This window comes from Heloderma suspectum, chromosome 1 (assembly GCF_057233095.1).
Source record: "Heloderma suspectum isolate Gila_16-S chromosome 1, 16-S_ref, whole genome shotgun sequence".
Lineage (NCBI taxonomy): Eukaryota > Metazoa > Chordata > Lepidosauria > Squamata > Helodermatidae > Heloderma > Heloderma suspectum.
Genome location: NC_139458.1, coordinates 10,724,366 through 10,737,518, shown reverse-complemented (window position 1 = coordinate 10,737,518; position 13,153 = coordinate 10,724,366). Strand labels below are relative to the sequence as shown.

The following is a 13,153-nucleotide window of genomic DNA, read 5'->3' as shown; positions in this document are numbered from 1 at the left end:
CCATACCCTGAATAATTCCAAACTTTATTCCAAAATTGTTGTTGTTATTATTTGCACAGCCCATCTTCACTTATCTATCAGTAGAAGTGTCAAGAAAAACACAACGAAAGACATGTTGTGCAAAGATATCAGAGGGGAAAGGAATTCTTGGAAAATTTCATGCTGTTAAATCTCCATAGATTTACACTTTTAGCCAGTCAAATTAATGCAAAAACCCCCAACGCAAGGGTTTGGATTTTGAAAACTTGGGAGGAGTGTCTTTCACTAATAGTAATTATTGGTTTTACATTATTTTTTCACAGGGGAGCTGATCACAGCCGCCTATGAGCTTGGAGTAAGTATTAGTTTTATTGTTTAATCAATGCTCTCATTAACAGTTTTAGGAATTAAGGAAGTTTAATTAAGCATGGAGTTAAAGTAGATTAATTTATTTTCAAACCACAGTTTTTGCTAACTTATAAGTACAGCGCGCCACAATTTACTCCCAAGTTTTAAATCCAATTAAATTAAATTATAAAGCAAGGGCTTTACTGTATATACAGTAGCTGGCTTATTATCAACCCAAATTTTGTATAAGCTGGGGAGAATAAAATAAATCGGGTTAACAATTTTAATAAGTTTTATTATTTAATAAACTTTATTATGGCATATGATCCCCTTTAGGCGAGACCTTAACGACTGTCACTGCGTTGGTAATCCGATAGCAGTGTGGTCTTTCAACTTGCTAACCAATAAAATAGTTCAGAATCTGTTCTCTCTCTCTCTCTGTCTCGTGTAATTATGAAAGAAAAAGGAAAGCCCGGCCTTTTGAATGACCCTAATATACTATGAACCCAAATTTCAAGCTGTTTAAGGGATGACAATGATGGGTGTCACTGCTTTTCTGACTGGTGCATTCTTATCTGTGATGTATGCGGCCAAATCCACTAAGGCAAATATTTTGTTAAGTTTAACATTGGCACGTCCCAAAAGGGGGAAAAGAAAAACTGCTTTTTCAGGGATCGGGCACCAACCTGAGTGCTTATTGCTAAGCTAATAAGGGAGTTACTTCTCAATTATACAGCCATTGTGGCATCTTAATGCAAATGCCTTCTCTTGTTTGTCTGTAGGTTGCTCATCCTCCCGGATATCCTGTATTCACTCTTCTGGCTAAACTGGCAATTGAGCTGTTTCCTTTCGGTTCCATTGCGTATCGAGTCAATCTCCTGTGCGCCTTGTTGGGAGCGGCTGCAGCATCCTTTCTCTTTTACACGGTTGTCAGGTAAGGTGGAAGCTGCCAACTAATGGTTATCATAATTGTAGAGTGAGCTTCCTTGTAAGACAGTGGCGACGGCAGCGGCAGAAGCAACCCATTACAATTCGTGCATGCCAGGCTGAACTAAACAAACATGAATTCAAAGCGAAAGGCCATGAAGCTAGTTCTGGGAGCCCAAAGCGGGGCTCTGGCCCCACTCTCCTGGAGAGACCAGCTGCTTTTGAAAACAAGGGGGAATTTCGAAAGCGGTTTGTGATATGGCATGGTGTGATTCTGCTCTCGGAAGGAGGGTTAAAAGTCAAAAGCTGCACAGCGCAAGCTCCTTGTATGAGCGCATAAGTCAAATATGGAAAGACAGTGGCCCACCAGAGCATGGATGCTACTATGCCTTCCCCTCACCCCACCCCAGATCCCCCCTACATTACAGTGGTCAAGCTGAGAGAAGTTGTCAGAAATGGCAGGTATTAGGAAATTATCAGACCAACATAGTAAAATGTATTGCACGGGCTGCACCGTTTGCACTGGCCCTGCCGTCCCCACAATCCGGTTTGCTGTCAAATGTGTTAAGGGCCAGCACAGGTAAAAGACCCCTTACCTGGATCCAGAAAACTGGATGCATTGGAGCTCCAGCTCCAACTCAAGACATTTCCCCATGTTTTTCATGCCGGCAGTGGCTCCAAATGCATATTCCTTTGCAGGCGCAGAGGGGCCCCCAACTTTAATATGAGCAGGAGGAGACTGCCAGCCAGAGAGCTCCGTATTTGCCACAGAGAGCCTGCTACTCATTGTGAGATTGGGGTGTGCCAAGATCATAGGTGTACTGGATGTGCAGCTCATGTGTTGCTGAGGCATTAGCATTCCGCTCCCCCAATAAAACACAAAACAGTCTGTGCAGATATGCCCAACCATCAAAGAACAAGCACAGAAAATACCTGTTTAACTACTCTACAATGAAGATGTGAGACCTGCAACAAAATGTTGCAGCGTGGAATATTCCTGCTTAGTGTTCCAGATAGCTAGCCACACTCCTTTCTAGAATAGTCCATTCCATTCCCCCTGCCCCGACCTTCCTCATTCTGTGGACACTGAGCATGCTCAGTCCTCATTGGGCTGTTTTTTGTATCCCCTTAAGATTTTTTTTCCTTAAATACTTTTGCTACTTCTGCAAATCTTGGGTTTCCCCTGAGCTTGCAGATACCTCCGTCTTGTTTCTTGGTTTTGGCTACCTAGCCAGCATAATTCAACACCTGAGTTCTCTATTAGTATATATGATGATTATGTTTTGTAGGTAATTATCTCTAGACAGAGTTTTTGGAGGCATGGGAAACTATCATAGCCGTATGCGACTGATCTAGTATCTCTCCCTTTTTGCCTAGGTTTTTCTTCCCAACTTCCAGTCTGTTTTCCCCTTCTTTTCTCTTTCATTTACCCCCCCTGCTCTTTCACCTAGGCTTCTTGTACTCATAGAAGAATCTTTGACTGGAAAATGTCAAGAAATGTACATTCATAAACTACCTTCTAAGACGATTCATAATATCTGTGACCAATCTACATCAATTGTGATGCATTCTGTGAACTGTTCTTATATTTTAACAATATGCATGATGTATGACAAGACCTTCTCTTCCTTGGTTTAGTATTGCAAGCCTACATAAAAGTTAATAACAATTTGATTTCATCAACACCCATTGGGCTGCAAAATTGTCAATTCTTCACCTGTGCCGGCTGCAAACTGTTAATTGATTCATCTGGCTACAATTTATATAATTAAAATTTTACATTTGACCTTGGACTCCTCATAAAAGTGAAGAAGAAAAACAAAACACACAAAACACACATCATAAAACAGCCCAAACTAATTTCTTTCAAAAGAATGGTGACATTGTTCAGTCTCATTAACGCACTTCACTGATCAGATTTATCTGACCAGAACTAACAAAGTTTGTCATTATAGAAAGACGCAGATGGCTTTAAAAAAATGAACAATACGCACGTCAACTGGCAAACCTTTAATTGCTAGCATTACAAAGGAGAGGCGACTGGCTCCTGACGGTTTCTGCTCTGCATTTTCTACCTGTGTTCAGTACAGTAACTTGGAAACTGTACTGACTGAACTATACTGAAACAGAATTATGCCTCGCAGGAGCCTTGGTGCAAACAGGAAAACATTGGCTGCAAATCACTCCCTGTGTTCCGGTTGCAGTGAATTGCACACCTTCGTGCGTTGTGTGTAGGCTTCTAACACGAGGAGAGGGGCAACCTTTGGGGGTGGCTTGATACTTTGTTAGCTTTGCGGTGAATGATTCAAACTGTCTCTTCACATGCACCTTCAGTGGTATCGCTGTTTTCCCTGGTGTGGTTCCATACAGCTGCAGTATGTGTATTAATACATAGGCATAGGTGGGGGCAGTTGCGTGGATCTTTCCATGGCTGGGAGCGGCCTGGTGACACGCGCATGCGCCACAGTCCTTGCTGAAACGGCGATGATGGTAATAATGTAGCTCTTCCAAGTGTTCAGAACACTTCACATGCATTACCTAGTTACAATCCTTACAACAGCCCTGCGAGGGATCCCCCATATTGCAGCTAGGGAGAGTGTGGTCGAGCGATTATGACTTGCTTAAGACCGCCTATTGAGTTCACAGAAGAGGCAAGATTCAAACGGTGGGCTCCCTGATTTGTAGTGGTGGTATTTGCGCGAATACTGGAACTGCATCGGTAGGGCTGTTTGCAGTGGAGGCTGGTGGCTCTGATGCCAGTGGGGCAGTGAATCCGCTCCGGGTTTCAGTCAGAACGCTAAAGGAGCTGTCCAAGGTGCAGAGCAGGAAAACACCTTGGACAGGAAAAACAGGAACAGGAAAACACCTTGCGGAACACCTTGCACAGCTCCTTTAGTGTTCTGACTGAAACCCGGAGTGGATTCATTGCCCCACTGACATCAGAGCCACCAGCCTCCACTGGCCAGCCGTATTATTCTTTCCTGTCCGAATGTTGCTCCTCCTCTCGGTTGGGCATCCCGCGCAATTGGCCCCACCATGTGGTTCTGAGGTTCACATGCAAATCCTAGACATGGGGGGTTGTACCACAGGGGAAACAGCTACCACACCTCTGTGGGTGCCTGTGGAGGGAATGTTCTTTTCGCTCTGTGCTTTTTAAAAAGGGCTTATTTAATGACTTGGGGGTGACAACTGCTATACATGAGAGTGCCAAGGCTGTTTCTGGCAAACTCCAAATGTTTCATCCTGTAACCAAGAGTATTCCGACAAGAGAGTGTCCTAGAGCTGGGGCAGCTGAGCTGGTACATATTTTTTTAGTCAGTTAATTTGTCCCACTTTTAATGGATGAGCCAATTATTTTGCCGTCTGAAATTAAATGTTAAGGGTATTACCACACTGGGGCTGATGTGAAGATATTTAAATAAGGGAACCTTTTTTCACAGCTTAATAATGCTGGCAAAACATTTACTTTGGGGTAAACATGCTGGTCTTAATTAACTGATGGCACCAACCTCCTGTGTACACTTTCAGAGGTGACTGTTCTTATTTAGAAATCCTATTAATCATTATTAGTCATTCTGTATCACTTTTAATAGTCAGGAGTGCTTTCACAATCCTTATTTCATTCATCTTTGAAAAAAAAAGCCCCTGCAAGTCGGGTCATTAATAATCCTATTTTATGGGTGGAGAACTGAGCCTGACAGATACCAAGTTGCCCAAGGCCACTCCATAAAAATGTTCATGGCTGAATAAAGCGTTGCACCCGAGTCACCCAAGTCTAAATACCAGCACTGCTAGGCTATATTGGCCGTTCTGATAGCTTTCAAAACTTTTTTTTAAAGATAGAACAGTGCCACTTCCTGTGAATAAATGTTACAAGACAAGCCGGGCACCTGAATTACCAGGTTAAGGCTTAAAGAAATCAACTCTGCCGGAGACGGGCTTGAACCTCTCTTGAGTGTGAATGTCTCCTGCAAATAGTGTTGTGGAAAAGGGAGACAGCCATCATTTTTTGACTGCCCCTTCTTTCACACTTGCTTTTTTATCAGATTAAGAATTTGTGTTGTCACTCAACGTTATTTGAAATGCAAACCTGTTCTGCACTCCGCCAAGCACTCCCTCCAAGCCGTGTTGAAAAAGACGGAGGCTGAGCAGGAAGAGTGCTTGGCGGACGACACTCGCTCACAGGCTACGATAAACGTTTTACATACTGTGTGCCTGGAGGGAGAACTGCCATATTTGCTTAAGTACACCTCTCTAATATTTCATGAATAGGGACTTTCCCTATCAGATAATTCATCCTTAACTAATTTTCAGCGTATTTAAAGAAAGAAGGCTAATAGTAATAATAAAAAAGGCCCAAAGCTTGTGAGGGGAAATATTTAAAGCATAAACTCTCAAGGCAAGACTGCTTTTGTTGCATCAGTTAGGAATAGCGTTGAGAATAATGTTAGAGAAGAATAAATAATAATGCTCAAGTTCCATTAGTGGTGGTGGTGGGAAAATCCCCCTGTTGTATACATTTTATTTTAAATTAATCTTTAATGCATTCCTCGTAATACTGCTCTTTGTAAGGATCCACCCTCATCATCCATTTATTCTAACACCACAGGTGGAAATCTTATGAAGGAATTATATTTGTGGGTGGGTTTCTTTGTTGTCCTATGGGGGGGAAATAAACAGGTAAATTAAAATAAAATTACAGTGGCAAGCTGAGTTTGGAAGATTTTTTTTTAAAAAAGGACTTTAACATTTAATTTCACAGGCTCCAAAAATGTAAAGTTCTGTACAATATTTGATAGGCACCTTAGAAGGATGTATAGGAAAGAGTGTTTCTTATGACCACGTTTTTTGTGTGTTTTTTAAAAATCCTTATAAGAACATGCCAATAAGACAGTGTCTTCTATGTCACAGACTTTGTCCCACCCTCTTTGAAGTCAACAGGCTTCCTTTAGAGTTTTGTAATTTGAGGATGGCACCTTTTGATTGTCCCAGGCCTTGTGTTATATAGAAAAGAGAGAGGCAGAGTTTTAAACTTCCAACACTAAATATCTGGGCAGGCATTTCTGACTGTAAGTGTTGTAGGTGTACTATCCTAGCGCTGTTTGTGTGATGTTGTACTCTGTGACATGCTGTCGCACTGGTCCGTAGGCCATGCTCACCCTAAGCACAGCTGCAATGGCACTTGTGTTAACCCCACAGATCCTTAAATGTAGCTAGTATGTTTTCAGATGTGGTGGTCAAATCTGCCTTGGGACGGTGCCTGCATGCATATTTCTATAATCTCTTTTAAAAAATAATCAAAAGGACATTCTATAGAACAGCTACAGGAATGTTTAAAGTTCCTTTGGGACAGCCATACACAATTTAAAATTTGTTTGAAGAGGTTGCCATCTTTCTCTCTCTCTCTTTAAAGGACTTTAGGATATGGTTAGTGAGGTTCTGGTGGAGTGGGGTGTGGGAATTGAAGGGTTCTAGATATTCCGAAACACGCCTCCGAACATGATATCCACCCCTTAAATTTCTATAGGACAGAGTGACCTTTTTAAGCCTTTGGGGATCTTTTTTGGGTGGTGGGGTCGGGAAATAACTGCCCTTCCATCTTCCAGTAGTTGCTTACGGATGTCTCGTTAATACAAAAAGTCCATCGATGATTTTTAAGGTGACAAATAACTAATGAAGTACACATCCTTTGGGAACAGCGCAGTTCAAGTGGCAAATCTGTTTTCTCGTCAAACAATAAGCACCCTTCAGAAAGGGGCAGACCATCTCTATGGTAATTTGGAGACGAAAGCGGCCTATTGATTCGGTGGAAGAAGACATTATACAGTGTCAGTTGGGGTTGTTACAATTTCATTTGTCGCGTGACCTGAACTTAACCTTCTAAAAACCTTTTCTTCCATGCACAGAAACCCACCGGCCGGCTGCGTTTACTGCCTTGACAGTTGAGTACAGTAAAGAATCACAGCTTGGGTTGTTGGTGATGTGTTTTGTTTTGCCTTTTTTTCTCAAAACCAAGCAACCATCCTCCCCCCCCCGCGCCCCCTGCAATTTCCCCCTTTATATGCTATGTAAATCAGTTCTTTTAATAGATTTTGTTCCATTGTCTGGCGTCTGTTTTGAGACATCTCTCAAGTTTTATGTTCATTTGCAGGTCAAGATACTTCCATTTTAATGTTTAATTGGAGAAGGCTTTTGATTCTTACAATAGTTTCATTCATTCCCACTTAAGAGGACATTGTTCTACATGCTGGATTAGTGTTAACTGTATTCTGACACTTTGTTCTTCTAATCAGGTTTTGAATTCTGCCAGGTAGTTAGGCTTTTTTTCTCCTCCTTTTTGATGTATATGTGTTTTTTTTTTTAAAAAAGCAATAACTCCCCATTTTAATCTATACTTGTTGCCCCAAATCGGTATTTTTCCAAAGACACTTTCCCCCCCTTCCTTAATTTTTATCACTTCAGCTTCTGCAGGACTGTGTTTGATGTCAGTTCTGTTGCTGCTTGCTTTTAAAACTGTCCAGCTCTTTTATACTATCCTTTGCTTTCCTTAAATGTTTTGGTTGCCTGTAAAGCATACAGAATTTGTTTGTGTGGATGTGTCGGTTATTTTTCTTTTGAGATGGAGTGGTGGTGGGGATAAATTTTTAAAACTGTTCTGCATGTTTACCTTTCAGTACTTTAGAAATCACAACAGAATGGTTGCATATGAAATCCACGTGCCTTCATTCTCTTGCTGCTGAAACAGTTATTTTAATGTTTTCATCTAAGATAAATTTTTGTAAGCTTTCTGTTAGGAAAGGACAGAGGTATGGTGGCCTTTGGCATTATCCATTTTAGCAATTGTGAAACATGCATCATATCCCACATAGGAAAAAAACTCTTATCAATTTGCTGTAATCTGGCTGTAATTTTTTCATAAATGTTTTATTCATAAGCTTTTGCAACTATACTGGAGTATTTGGCATTCTCTAAGGCCGCTGAAAAGAGTGAGCCCCTCATTAACTCACATTCCAAAACTCAGATGTTAGCATTAATTCCATGCAGGTTTGAAATTGCATGAGAGATATTAGGCTATAAGAAAATCTTGTTTGTTTGTTTGCAGCAATGTAGAAGACATAAATTAAAAGCAAACATAACTTTTTGATTGCAGGGGTTGTGGGGGGGAGAAACTATTATAAAATTCTCTTTAGTTTACATTGAACTGACATTTAAATTTTATGCTGGTGAAACACAGAGGGGGGAAAACATTTAGGAAAGCTTGCTTCCTTTGGCCTGTTTTTTAGTTTTTGCTCTTGGCAGGAGGAAAAGAAGGATAGAAGTTATCGTGAAGCGAAGCCATAATGCGCCACTCATTTAAAACAAAAGCAGGGATTCACGGGGGCAGCTGAGAAGCAAAATTGATTCTCATATCTGTTTGCACCCACAGCTAAAGTCCCACAGTAGCATTAAAAATTTTGCTGAAGCAAAAAGAATCTTAAATAGTCCGGGGTCAGGGGATGTGCATGGAAGAAGAGGGGAAGACCGTTCTCCAAAGTTAAGCCAGAACTGTAGAAATTATAAGGTCAATTTGGTTTTCGAGCAACTGCCTCTGCAGTATGTTTGGCTGGTGAAACGAAAGGTTAGCTCTCGTTGTGCGTTTGCATTTATATTGCATTTCACTTCCAGATATCCAGTTTTCAAGTTTAATGGGACAAGCTGACTTTCACTTTCGTTGGGGGGGATGAGATTTATTCCCTACCCACCCACTACGTTTCTTGAACGTAATGAACTTGTGGCTCATTTGAGGATTTATGATTTATATTTGGGTTTCTTGTTGTGCTTCTTCAACAGTCGGCGTCTTTGCTTGACCACACGGTCATGACTCTCCCTGACTGTTGCTGTGTTTGCCAGTATATGGCTTCAATGAGGTCGCTGTGTCATGATTCCATCCCCCTGCCCATCCTTACCTACCTACTGTCAGACAAATTAATTGATCAGATTTTCTACCTAATCAAGTGTCGCTGTGCTTTCATAGACGAATCTGGAGCAAATGGAATACCTTACTCTAAGTAGAGAGCTTATTCTCTTCAAACATTGTATGTCCGACCATCATCCTACTCAGCCATGAGCAGAAAATTAAAATGCAGTACTTGAAAAGAGTGCAGAATCTTCCGATTTAAGGTCTATTTGGGTACATTTCTTCCAGATTAGAGATTATTCTAGACCATTGCCTTTTTGTCTGGCATTCTGCAAGCTCTTTATGATTTCAGAAGCAGCTAATGCTTAAGTAACAAGTAGCTTCTAAGTTTTAACGAAGTGGGGGTGTGGAATAAAAGACTATAGAAAGCTCTCGTATTAATTTCCCTTTTAGGAGACTATCAACCATGACCCCTTGGCTAATTGATCTCTCTCTCTCTCTCTCTCACTCACACACACACACACACACACACACATTCATTTCCAGTGAAGTTGCAGTGAATCAGACTTTATAGGGGCCTTAACAGTTTTTCTTAATTTGCATTTGCTTAAAAAGCAGACACATTTTCAGCTCAAGGATCAGAGCTTCATTTTGGAATTGGGAAGGTGGCGGGGTGCGGGGGAGGAGAGGAAAAAGCAGGCCAAGTGCCCCCCCATTCCATCCTTAAAAATAAAAAAAAGACTGAAGAATCTTTTGTGACAGCTAGTCAGAGTTAGAATTAGTTCAAGGAAATGTTAATAAAGCACTGCCTCGTCTAATCCTCTTGATATCGCCAGGTATCCTCCTGTTCATGGGTTAATTGCTTTAAAAGCAGAGGCAGTATACTGAACCGTGGGCCGCTTCACCTTTTCACAGCTGTTCCCATTGAGTGACAACTAAATCCCATGTGTAAGATGAGGAAGAGCTCAATCTCCAATTGGGAGAAAATTTATGTAAACCGCAATCCCTTCAGAATGTGTGGAAGTCATAGACTTTCTTGATTTACTCTGCTTTTCCCAGAAAGCTCTATTGTTCCCTTGCCTAAGTCCCATCAAGCCTTTGTAGCGGAATATCACAGCCGCGGCAGATAGCTTGAAATATATAAATGCTATCATAGCTCTGATTAATAGCACCGCTTATGAGTCAGGTCTGATAACGGAGCTGCTCTCCACTCAATTTCAGATACTGCTAATGGAATCTGTCTTCTGCAATTGTAATGTGAGAAGGTCTAATTTGCTATGGAGCTTGGATCTGTCACCAGTAGGGGATTGTGGGGTCAGAAGGGAGCTGCCAGGTTTTTGCCCTGCAGCTTGTATCTCTTGCTTTGAATGGAGCAGCCCCCTGCCTGCCAGTGAGCTGATAGGCCCTCTGTGGGGTTTATGCCACTTCGCACAATAGGCGAGGGCTTCCTAGCCCGACTTCGTAATTGTGAAGCGAGCTCATATTTCCGCAGCTACTCTGCTGCATAATTTCTAATAAGTGGGTGGTGTGTTTTTTTTTAACAAATGTCAGATTATGAAAAGTTTCCTCAATTACAAAAAACTTATAAAACATTTAAATTGCTAAATCTGTTTCCTGCCGAGTCCCTCCCCTCTTTTCTCTCCCCCCTTCGCACCACCAACTTTCTGTTCCATCACTGGCATCCAAGCCTTACTTAAACTGCAGCAGTTGAAGGCATGAAAAAGTGCATGTTTTATATTATATATATACATACAGTGTGATATATATATATATATATATATATATATATATATATATATATATATAATATTATATAAAACGCATGACTGAAAATGATAGATTGGGTCGCAGCTTAAGACACCTTGGCGGTCTTTAGAGAGCACACGGCCACCCATAGAGTCAGGAGCAACTTCCGGTGACATAGTTTTTCCTAACTTGTAGGGAAAAGAGTTCTTGAAACAGATTTCACTGTGACATGCTTTTTGATGGTGCTTGCTTTTGCTTAATACTTCTCAGGACTGTCCTGCAAGAAAGAAATCAAGGAAAAGTCACTGTCCCCAACGGCCTGCACCCCCCCACCGCCGCACCAAGGATTTAAATTTCTGAATCTGCTGAACTTCGTTAGTTTATACTTACAGAATTGTAAAACAGGGAGAATGCTCAAGGCTAACTGTTCTAAATTTGATTGGGCTCTTGACTGGGTCACCAAGAAGTTCTCCTGTGTAACCCACTAGTTGAAATGAGTGGGGCCTTGGTGGCAGCAGCATTTTATTTATTTACTTACTTACTTACTTACTTACTTACTTACTTAATCCCCATCTGGCTGGTCACCCGGCCACTCTGGGCGATGTATATCAATACAAACAGTTTTAAAACAATAAAAGTTTACATTAAAGCATCATATTTTGCGTTGCAAAATTCTCATTCTTTCCAAGGATGTTTCTGTAGGAAAACCCTTTGGATCATGTCCTTGGTCAGTTAGCTATTTTCAGGTCACGTATTAGGACTTCAGCAGAGAGAGAAATTAATGCTAATTACAAAAAAGAGCAAAGTCACCGCCACAGTCCAACTCCAAGTTAAAACAAATTTAAAAGTCCCTTGATTTCAGTAGGCCCCCTCCTCTGTATTGGATTGTGGCCCGAGTAGGTTAAATATTATTTTGAAAGTAGGAGAAATGGAATGAAATTCTAAACAAATGTAATGAATTCTTATTTAGAAGAATGTTAGACTTGTGGAGGCTGGTGGCTCTGATGTCAGTGGGGCGGTAAATCCGCTCCAGCTTTCAGTCGGAACCAGTCAGAACTCTAAAGGAGCTCTCCAAGGTGCGGGGCTCCTTTAGAGTTCTGACTGAAACCTGGAGCGGATTCATTACCTCACTGACATTGGAGCTGCCAGCCTCTACCGTGTTAGACAAAGATGAACAATATTTGAGAGACTGGACAGGGGGGTCTTCCTGGCTTTTATCTGGGCACCCTAGGTCCAGTCCAAATCATTAAAAAAGTAGTAGTAAATTAAGCAAAACGTTGAGAAGACAAAAATCAGTTTTTAAAGTTCAGCTAGAGTTATAGGCAGAATAATTTTTGCTGCTAAATGAAGTGTGTGTGTGTGTGTGTGCACACGCGTGCGTGCAGTGAGGACTGAGTCCTGCAAAAGTAACATTGCAGGAGGCAAGGAACCTCTAGTCTCATCTTACATGTCAGATGACACCATGAGCTTGCTAAATCTCAAAAGTTTGACGTGAAGTTTCAGGGTTTTAGCTCTCTTTTTAAGGTCTCAAGACGGAGGAATTTAAATTCCATGTGAAGAACCAGAAACTAAAGGCTAACTTCCTCAGGGACAATTCCCAGCCTTCTCTGCCTATTCAGGAATGTTACCTGACCCTGTCCTTCTAGAATGTCTTCTACAAGATTCCATCGGAAGATGATGAGTGCTTGCTATTGAACTGGTCACTCCTCCCACCCCAGCCCACAAAAGTTCTGCCAGGCTCCACCCACTACTTCATCACGCTCCACGCAGGAGCTCCCAGGCTCCACCCCGAGTTTTGGGATGTGAATTTCTGATGTGGGTGTCCCACAAATGCCTCTACCGCATCCTGTGGGTGCCCTCCTGACTGTGTGTTTGTGCTGAGGGGGCCATGAGGGGAAAGGCGCTGTGTGTGTTTGCATTTGTGTGTGTGTGTGAGAGAGAGAGAGAGAGAGAGACACTGAACATGACCTAAGAAGAGCCCTACTGGACCAGACCAAAGGCCAATCAAATCCAGCATTCTATTCCCACAGTGGCCAATCAAATGCCTGCAGGAAACAGGACATGAGCACAATAGCACCTCACACTTGTTTGTCTGTTTATTTAATTTCTTATTCGCCCATCTGGCCGATCACCCGGCTACTCTGGGTGATGTACAACAATACAAACAGTTTAAAACAGTAAAATTGCACATTAAAACATCATATTTCTAAAATTACTATAACCCACCCCAAATGCCTGCCTGAACAACCATGTTTT

General features: G+C 41.7%; 1 protein-coding gene across 6 annotated transcripts in view; it reads left to right on the top strand.

The window, feature by feature from the left end:
* The window catches only part of TMEM260 (transmembrane protein 260), an 81,734-nt gene that overhangs the window by 18,681 nt on the left and 49,900 nt on the right, over positions 1–13,153 (top strand). For all 6 annotated transcript variants that reach the window (XR_014787944.1, XM_084835556.1, XM_084835515.1 and 3 more), the window contains exons 2-3: positions 303–334; positions 1,110–1,261. Coding sequence is in view for 4 of the 6 variants with exons in the window: in XM_084835515.1 (XP_084691641.1) it covers positions 303–334; positions 1,110–1,261 (184 nt within the window). In the remaining 2 variants the exon portion in view is untranslated. The remainder of the gene's footprint in view (positions 1–302; positions 335–1,109; positions 1,262–13,153) is intronic.